This window comes from Anneissia japonica, unplaced genomic scaffold (genome assembly GCF_011630105.1).
Source record: "Anneissia japonica isolate Jap-2015-1 unplaced genomic scaffold, ASM1163010v1 scaffold287948_len850469_cov200, whole genome shotgun sequence".
In the NCBI taxonomy this organism is placed as follows: Eukaryota; Metazoa; Echinodermata; class Crinoidea; order Comatulida; family Comatulidae; genus Anneissia; species Anneissia japonica.
The window spans coordinates 810,126-820,530 of record NW_022699796.1 but is presented as its reverse complement, the minus strand read 5'-3'; the positions used below and the strand labels follow the sequence as shown (position 1 = coordinate 820,530).

At 35.3% G+C, this 10,405-nt stretch overlaps 1 protein-coding gene across 1 annotated transcript in view; it reads right to left on the bottom strand.

Annotated features, from left to right (window-relative positions):
* Positions 1-4,577: 4,577 nt before the first annotated feature.
* LOC117103150 overlaps positions 4,578-10,405 on the bottom strand; it is a 22,602-nt gene continuing 16,774 nt past the window's right edge. The window contains exons 18-28 of the mRNA XM_033243660.1: positions 10,140-10,256; positions 9,510-9,626; positions 9,141-9,249; positions 8,567-8,656; positions 8,400-8,471; positions 8,062-8,133; positions 7,655-7,726; positions 7,367-7,438; positions 6,096-7,150; positions 5,782-5,966; positions 4,578-5,218 (exon numbers count right to left, since the gene is read on the bottom strand). Of these exons, the coding sequence (XP_033099551.1) occupies positions 5,093-5,218; positions 5,782-5,966; positions 6,096-7,150; positions 7,367-7,438; positions 7,655-7,726; positions 8,062-8,133; positions 8,400-8,471; positions 8,567-8,656; positions 9,141-9,249; positions 9,510-9,626; positions 10,140-10,256 (2,087 nt within the window). The 3' untranslated portion in view covers positions 4,578-5,092. The remainder of the gene's footprint in view (positions 5,219-5,781; positions 5,967-6,095; positions 7,151-7,366; positions 7,439-7,654; positions 7,727-8,061; positions 8,134-8,399; positions 8,472-8,566; positions 8,657-9,140; positions 9,250-9,509; positions 9,627-10,139; positions 10,257-10,405) is intronic.

The following is a 10,405-nucleotide window of genomic DNA, read 5'->3' as shown; positions in this document are numbered from 1 at the left end:
GGGGGGGGGGGGGGCGGGAGATTCCCCCTGTGAAGTAGCGCACTCCGAACGTTCTTAGGACTGTTTGAGAGGATAAAGTGAAAATTGCAATAGACGCATTATAAATAAGCGCAAAAATAATTATATAATAAATCAACAGTGGCAGATTCAGGAATTCAAAAGAGAGGTGAACCAGGGAGGGACTTTCACAGACCGAGGAACCACCCAATCATGGTGGGGCTGAGGTAAGAAAATTTATGATTAGGGCATCTCTAGATGGCCGGAAATTACACTGTCGTACTTCAATTTGAATATATTTTTCCTTTTTTTTCCTTAAAAAAATGAAGGGGGTGGGGGCCTTGAATCCACCTCTGCTCAAAACATTCTTTATCTAGAATAGTCATAATCACGAAAAATGTACGTGAAAAACCAGATCACATCCTAAAAACAAACAGCAGTCACTAAGACATACGTCAGGAGCCGACGACTCGATGGAGTTGATTGTCATACCCAGGGAAGGGCACAGATCTGTTTTGAAAGGTGGAGGGGAGGGCATTTTATGAGTCGACACCCACCTCTGTCTCTTATACACATCTAGATGTGTATAAGAAGATAGCCTTTAACACTGTTAAATTATATAATAATCAACAAAGAAAGTAAATACAGTTAATAAAGGACATAATAATGCATTGTGTAGCATAGCTCTCAACGAATGAAGTCCTGTAAATAAATGAATAAAGTAATTGTGTAATTAAAAAAACAGTTATCGCTGGGACTCCAACCTGCGACCTTTCGCTGTCAATGCGAGCGTCATAACCATTAGACCACGGAGGCTTCATGGTTGAACTGATTCAAATACAGTGGCGTAACAGGCAAGGCAGACTTCCCACTGACGGTTTTTGTTGGAGCTGAGGTGAGAAAATTTGAGAAAGTAGTACCTCTAGATGGCCAGAAATGACACTTTTAGTAAAATTCATCATCATCACATCACCATTAGTCAAAATGAAACGCCAAAAAAAATTCTCATGATCTTTTATCATGGATTTTTGACAACCATAGAGATCTTACTAATGTGTGTGTGTATACTATAGAAAACAAAGCTTAAAAACATTGTCTTTGAGTATGTATTTTACATAGAACTACTTCCAAAACGTGATTTCACAACCACCGCAGCCCCCCATGGCTGGGGCTGAGGTGAGAAAATTTGAGGAAATAGTACCTCTCAAGATGGCCGGAAATGACACTTTTATATAGTAAAATTCATCATCATCACATTACAATTATAGTCAAAATTAGACGCCAACAAATTTCTCATGATCTTTTATCAGGAATCTACTTAATATCTAGGACAACTTAGGCCTAACTATAGCTTACTAAGCTTTAACTATATATACTATAGTATGATCAACAAATCACAATTTTTTTTTTCGCATTTAGCACAATTTTCTTCACTTTTTATTGCTATTAATATTATTATCAATTATTACTATCGTCATTATCATCATTGTTATTATTATTACTATTAGTAGTAGTAGTATTAAACAAACACGATCTTTTATCAGGGATTTTTGACAACCATAGAAATCTTATTCTTATTAATGTGTGTGTGATATACCATAAAAAAAAAAGAAAAAAAAAAGCTTTAAAACATTGTCTATGAGTATGTATTTTACATAGGGCTACTTCAAGAACGTGATTTCACAAAATCAAAAAAATTTGAGGAAATAGTACCTCTCGAGATGGCCGGAAATGACACTTTTATATAGTAAAATTCATCATCATCACATTACCATTATAGTCAAAATGAAACGCCAACAAATTTCTCATGATCTTTTATCAGGGATCTACTTAATATCTTTAACTTAGGCCTAATTATAGCTTACTAAGCTTTAACTATATATACTATATGATCAACAAATCACAACTTTTTAACGCATTTAGCACAATTTTCTTCACTTTTTATTGTTATTAATATTAATTATTACTATCGTCATCGTCATCATTGTTATTATTATTATTATTATTTTTATTATTACTATTAGTAGTAGTATTATTAAACAAACATTTTAAGAAACTTGCAAAAGGATAAAAACGAAATTGAACCACAGTATCGCATTTCTATCTTAAAAGACCTGGCCTGAGATTTATGGATTTAAGATTTTTTTTAAATCACGCTTAGGCCTATGTGTTCTATTAGGCCTATGTATAACGTGTACTGATGCATATTTACATGTTTAGAAGTATTCATTTTGAGTGATCCCAGGAAAGAATTAGTATTGGCTCAAGAATAAGCTTTAAAATTTTAACACTGTGCACAAAGGGGGGGGGGGGGGGGGGGCCCTAAACGAACGAAGAGCGAACCTAGCTAGTCAACATCTAGGTCATGGTTTGCTGAAGTTGCGTTCAATTTAAATCTCCGAACTTCTGAAGCTGAGAATATATTCTATGAATGTAGGCTTGTATCGCTGGCTACAATTTAAAAACGGGTGACCAAATAATGAAGTAGGTGCTAAATTTTGATATGCTGGCTAAGTTAAAAACAGATATTCCGTCCGAGTGGGACTCATTCAAAAATTCGAGGGGGTTCGCTAGAAAACAGGGGGGTTCGCTAGAAAAGGGTTGTTTACCCGAACCATAACCCCCCCCCCCCTCCTGGCTACGGGCCTGAGCTGACATCGGAAACTTGTATATAAAAATCAAACAGTATTCATAGAAACACAAATTCGTCGTAAAAACAATATACTAGCCTTTGTCATGGTTGGTTAAGTGGTCTTAGGGCATGCAAGGTTAAACCATAGACTTACGCCAGCTTCTTACTAGAGAGTTCACTTCAGATTATTGTGTATTATGATTGTCATAAAGGGCATTTTCTAACCAGTTTGTGCTAGCTACATTACGGTACGCATGCTCTTAAAATATAGTGTGCAATAAATAATACATTAATAGGCCTATATACTTTACCTCGTCATTAAGCAAATAATGAATAAATATTAAATAAAGGTGCAGTTTTAATATTTAATGACTTAATCTAGGTATACTTTAAGGGAGAGTTCTACAATGGACATAGGCCTATTTATATATTTAAAATAGTACGGTACGATTAATTCAATTCTCATTAGTAATGTATATTTACAATTCCATTGTGCTCGGTATGTGAAGAAAGATCGTTGCAAAGTGGTTCCACAATCAAAAGTATTGCTATACTCAATTTAGGCCTACACACATGTTGAAGAAAGGAAATTTGAGGAATGTATAGAAAATACAATAAAAATTAACTTTGTTACGCAAAATAAATGGAGTTTTTGACATATTTCTCATTTATTATTTTCCAAAATGAGTGCATTTAAAATGGCTACCAAGCTAAGCGAAAAAAGTAATAATGAATACAGTATATTTATTTCCTTATGTATCCATTATATTTGGGGCTTATGACGGATTAAAGGTATAGTGGGGATTTCCCTTTAATATGCAGATAATTCTCAGGCTACCAATAGCCATTTTATAACCGATAAGCCAATGCTGCAGTTTGTCTTTTTGTTATAAATCATTCACTTTTACATCAATGAAAGTGTTTACATTGCCTATTGTATTCACTAACGGGAAGCCTTAGGGCAACAGCATAACAGGAAGTTGTGTCTTGCACAAAACATTTAAACTGGCCTAGTCCTATTCATTTTCAACATGCAAGATCAGATTCGCGGAGTATACTCGATTTGCCTGATTACAACATGGAGGAAAGAAACAATTTCTGTTTCTGTTTCTTTCCTCCGTGGTTACCTGGGGTGGATGCAAGATTTGGCGGTAGGGGTGCGTGCGAGAGTCCACACCACCTGAGACCCCACCATGGTTGAGGCTGGGGCGAGAAAATTTTGAGCATATGGACCTCTAGGTGCCCGGAAGTTGTACTCTCATAGAGTGACGGCGCCAGCAGGGGTGGGGGCAGGAGGCTTAATCCCCAAGCCCCATCAGTTTGGTCAAGTCCCCCCCCCCCGTCAGCTAAAGCTTTTCGGGCAGTCGGACCAAAAAAAAAAGGCCTAATTTTCCCATCCCAGTCATCTCCGGCCATCTAGAAGTCCCACTTTTTTTAAAATCTTGTTTTGGGAGGAGGGGACACCCCTCCTATACCAACCCCCGGCCCTCATATAACGCTGCGCACACTATAGTTGCAACCATAAATACTTAGTCCCCCCAGTCGGACATCTTAGCTCTCTCTTCCCTCCCCACCCCATAAATTATATCCTAGAACCGCCACTGCTCTCACACCTTTACAACCTTACCTGTAATTCATATCAAAAATACAATACAACAATTATTATTTTTCTTACAATTTAGGGGGTGCGATCGGACCGTCTGCACCAAACCACACCCCCCCCCCACCCTCTTGCATCCGCCCCAGGTTACAATAATCACAAAATTAAAGCTAAAAACTTTGTATCGGGGAACCTAGGCTTAGATTTTAATGAGCGTTATGGACCTCATGATGCATTAGCATTTTTAGATAATTAGTAATACTGTAATAACTAATATGACTTGCAGATTTAGCTTAGCAGGTCGAATTGATCACAGGCAACCATGTGATAGGTCTTGAGTTTTACTATTATAACATATATATACTGTATATATATATATATATATATATATGCCTATATACACAAACAATTAATCGCATACCGTATTTAATCCATCTTGACTTCTCTATCTTATGACCTAATGCAAAATCGGAGGAAGACATTCTGTACTTTGGTATGATTTTTACAAAGATATACGTTGCTACCGTTAGCTTAGATTCACCTAGTAATTAAATATTAGGTCAATTTGCTCATATTACACAGGGTACGAAAGTATAATACATACTCCAAGTATTGAAATACACGCCATCGTGTTGGGATTCAATATTTCGACATTAATTATGTCATCATCAGGAATTATACTCCAAGTATTGAAATACACGCCATCGTGTTGGGATTCAATATTTCGACATTAATTATGTCATCAACAGGGTACTGTATGACAAATATTTAGATATAAAAATTAATATTTATAACATACAAACTTTGGTGATTAGATGTTGACTGATTACCTAATTAACTTTTTTTTTTAATGTTGGAGAAAACTAAACATCAGTGTCAAAAACCGGGTTGTGTACACTCATTTCGTAATCGCCCTGCATCCTCGTGTCTGCTTGCAATAAGTGGTTTGAGTCAACCTTAGTCGGTTGTACACACTTTTCCACATCCACCTGGAAAACAAAAACAATCATGGTATTTTACATTTCGCTAACAGCGAACTGCGTCCAATTATATATATATATATATATACAATATATATATATATATATATTATATATATACAGTATATATATAATATATATATATATAGAATATGATGAATTAAAGTTCAAAGTACGCTAAAGTTGGCACAAAATTCAACTGTCTCTACATATAATACATGGTGTACTGAAAGTTCAAATTGTTTATTATTGAGTATATGCCCACTCGTGTTGCAAATTAAGCAGACACAGACTAAAAGTATGAAGTAATTATAACATTCAACTAATCCTAGGTACTTAGGTGAAGAGAAACATACGTAAGTAATTTGCAAAACCCAACGACACAAGAAATGCACACCAAAAGCTCGAACCCGACCTCAGTGCTGAGAAGTCAAACCACGCGGATCACTTCCTCATAGTAGTCTAAAACAATACTACCATTTTATCTCGAAAACTCGTATAAATGATAATACTGTTGTCTAATAAATCATAGACCAAAGTGCAAGATTTTATTAGATGTACTGTATGTTTACCTGTATAGTTTTATCCGGTCCTTGCGTGGCTAATTGCAGTGCCTTTGATAGAAGTTCACATATCTCAGCATCAAACACTTTGTTACCTGTCTCAATCTTAGAATTTACTATAGCTTCAATTTTCTTCACAACTGGCAACTCTCCTTTTCCTTTTTGTCGGTGGTGTTCGCCTGAACTGTTTGCAACTTTTAAAAAATAAAATACGAAAATCAAAACCGTCTTGCAGTAATTCTATAATTATTTTTAAATCATATTGGTCGGAGTGGTTGATGCATACGGAACGACTATATAATTAAAATATGTTTACCACTTACCTACACTCATTGAACATTTATCACTCTGGGGTGTGCTTTCGGATACTACCTTGTTTGGTCTGAGTTGTTTCTGCACTTTTTTTAAAGATGCAATGGTATATAAATAGGGGTTGATTGCTGAATTAATTGGCAATATAAAAACTGCTGTCCAGGCGTAAACATCTGTCGGGATATCAACTCTTCTGGTTAATGACAATATCCCCATGATTATAATTGGTACCCAACAAAGAAAATCCGTAACAACAATAAAAACCATCCGTACAGCCAGTGCTATATGTTGTCTGTTTACGGAATCTATCGTACTCATCTGTTTAACTCTTGCGCTAGACCTCTTAATAAGGAAAAAAATTCCAGAATAAGATAAAAAGATTATCAAGAAGCAGAACATATTGACACCAATAAAAATTGCAACAGTATATTCCCATCCTCGTACTTTTTCTGATGTTAGTGGTAGTGCCAAACAGACACTTGTGACACCATAGAACTCACTGTTGAAGTAAGAAGATGGCAGTGCTGGGATGATGCTCAAGATCAACGTTATTGCCCACCCGCCTGCTACCACTCGTTTCACTGATTTTTGTGTCAGATGAAATCTGTTAAATGGAAATGCTATGTGAAGAAATCTGTCGCAACTAATCACAGTCAGAGAGAATACCGATGTTTCACTTGACAGAAAAGCTAAGATTCCCGCGAAGTTACAAATAAAACTTCCTTTCCAATATCTATCATGTGTAACGTAATCATCACGATAATACACATCAGCACTTGCAATGATCAACATATATACACCCATGAGGGCATCTGATACTGCAAGATTCGTGATCAGAAAAGACTGGGTGTAAGAAGGACTTTTTACTGATGGCCAGTTTCTAGCGCGCCATGTGATCACAAAGACGTTTCCAATTAGTGCACTCAATCCGAAAACCCATAAAAAGACTCTGAGAACCTCGTTCTGCATCAGATTTTCACAAGAGGAAAAGACGTCAGCATCTGGTGTACAATCGACATCAATATTGTCGTTCAGTAAGCAGCAAAATGCGTAGTCATCGGAGATTCTGAAACATATTACAATAGAACTGATATTGACAAATATAATAAAGACGAAATTTCTGTACTCGCGTGTAGTGGGTTTTAAGCAAACTCAGAGTGGTCTGGCATATCTAATCAGTACCTGAACTATAAAATGTCATTACGAGGCTTTATGAATAAAAACAATAAACAATGCTTATGTTAGAAGTTACATATTATTTGTTAACTGTAAATATACTTACAATCTGTTGATAGACGTCAGATCATTAAATATGTTTGTATCGACGTTACCAATGTCATTTCCCGAAATATCTCTGTAAATTAAACATCCACAGCACAAAAAATTAAATAGGCTATTAGGCCTTTATTATGAACTGTTATTTTCAAGGAGTTATGTTAACTCCAAATGAGTTGTTCTGTACCGTTTTTAAGTATTTATTTTTGTACTTGTAAACCTTACAATTGTTTATAAAGAATTGTAAAAAAATATTGTATTTCATTCTCTCGGTTTTGTTATTATTTATACTCACAAATATTCCAGTTCTGCTAATCCTGCGAATACTCTTTTGTCTATAGATTTCAAACCATTACCATGTATATCACTAAATTGATTAGAAAGAAAGAAAAAAGAAAAAAGTATCAATGGCCTAAAATCACACAGTTAGGACTATGTTGTTTATCTAAGCTAGATACACAATTTCAAGCGTTTCCTATGGTAATCAATTTCGGTTGATTTCTCTAAATAATAGTTATGATCGCCACCGTGTGTCTTTCTGTTTGGTTTGTCTATTAGCAGAATTACGGTATGCAAAAACCAATGAATGGATCAGTAAAGAATTTAATGAAATGGAAGGCTACATGTTGGTTTAAAAAAGATGTTAATACATTTTCCAGTTGAAAGTCAAAGATTAATGTCACAGAAAGTCGTTATACTTACAGGTAATTCAAACTGTGTAATTCTTTAAAGACATCACCACTTAATGACGTTATCATGTTGTCTTGGATGCAACTATAAAAATGAAATACATCAACGATAAATGAAGTCTGATAAAAAAAAAAAGTAAAAAATTAAAGGCTGATGATCTGGGTTAGCGACGGTCGGTCAACAAATCACTCGTGTGTGAGCACTTGACTGCTGACGTAACTCAGTTTCGTAAAATCCGAATAGGTAGTCATTAAAAAGCTACAAATAATAATAACTATGCGAAATAAGGTAATTAAATTTATCATTCCAATATTGCGTATTTCATTCTTAAAGGAAACGAGTCAACTTACAGTATCTTTAGATGTATGAGCTGGACAAAGTCTGCGTTTGTGACTCCCGCGATACTGTTTCCCGAGATATCCCTACAAAATAACATATATCAATAACTATATTATTAGGGCACATGGTTTACAGCCACTGTGTCTTAGTCATTTAAGTTCATTGTAGTCATACTTACAAGATTATCAAGAACTTGAAATTTCTCAGATTGTTGTAAAGTAGCTCATTCACCGAAACGACAGGATACGAAGAAACTCCGCTCATGTTTCTGAGAATTTGTAAGTGAAACAAAATATTTGAAAATGTATATTATCGTATAACTGTTAGGCATACAGTATTATCTTGAATTACTTCATAAATCTTTTCAAAAATATATTTCAATTACTAATGTGAGGGTGACAATGGTTTGTGTTTAATTGGTTTGAAAAACTGAGAATTCTTTCATGAATAATGTGATTATGTTATATTGTCATTAGGCAAAGCGTATCATATACTCGATTGTCATCTAGAAATCAATGTACTGTAGCTGTATTTCGTACGACATCTAATTTATGCGATACTTTCAGGTAGCTGGCAAAGTACAGGCAATATACTGAATACATTTTTTTTTAAAGAGAAACGTTTTCTCATTAACAACTGACCCAAGCTCTGTTGTTTAAAAAAATAAGCTAGGCCTCTAAGCCTAAGCATTTTTAATCCATTTTTACTATAGCTTACTAATGAAGATTTAATAAGTGTACATTTTGACTTACAAGTATCGTATATCTGTTGGAATAAGAGCACCTTTATCCTCTCCCCATTGAGTACCAGAACAGTTAAAAGAAAGACCACTGCAGGTACATCCTTCAGGACACGTCACATCTGAAATAATATTGTCAACAATTATGATATCAAACGGTTGGGCTATCAAGTATAGATTTAATACTATACTGTCGGTTTGACCAATAAGCTGTGCTTCGAGTTCATGGTAGGTAGTAGCAAAAAACACCAAAATGGAACACAATAACGCTAGAGGAAACGATTATTAAGCTATGAAAATGTGATTATAATGGCAAATGTGAAGATACTTGAATACTTTTTCAAAATTACCGTAATGGTATACAGCATTAAAATTTACTTACTGCAGAAAAGTTCATCATCACCACGAACACAGTCTTTGATATTGTTACAGACACGATCTTGAGAGATACAGTTTGTGGCATCTTTGCATTTGAAATATCCTGGACAGTTATAATCATCTATAAAATATCGATTTACATTTATTCCATATTTACTTGTAAATGTACAGCATTCGTTTTTTTTAAATAAGCACCCCTTTTAGTTAAGCTCACCGCGAGAAAAAGTTCACCTTGGAAAGAAGCCCATTTACTGGTCCTAAATATATAGAAGCCCTTCTTTTCGGAAGTTGTACGGTAGATCCTAATACAAGCCAACACACATGGGCTATGTAAGTAAAGCCGGGTACTCACTGCGTCGTACGACGGTCGTACGATCGTCGTACGACGAATCAAACTCCGCACCCTGTGAGCGTTTGACGAATCGACGCCGTTTGGTGACTGCCGGTGACAGACTGAACGGATCGTTATTGAAACATCCTCCGTTGCGCGCGCGTCGTGGCGTTGCGTTCTCCATAGAATCGCGTCAGCCGACGACCGTCGGGCCCAGTGAATAGGCATACACGGCTTTAGGAGTAGTGTTTTTGTATTTAATGTTTCCAAAAATTGTAAATATTCACATTAATATATCATTACCACAATATTGTTCATCTTCTCCGTTATCACAGTCATTGCTTCCATCACATCTACTTTTGATTGGGATGCAGAATGAGTTAGGACACTTATACGTGTGAGCTGGACATTGAAACGCAGCTGCAATTAACAAACATTATAATACACGAAGATTTACTTTAAATTTAACGCGTCAAGTAATAATAGTAATAATAATAATATTAATAATAATAATAATAATAATAATAATAATAATAATAATAATAATAATAATAATAGTAATTGGTGAT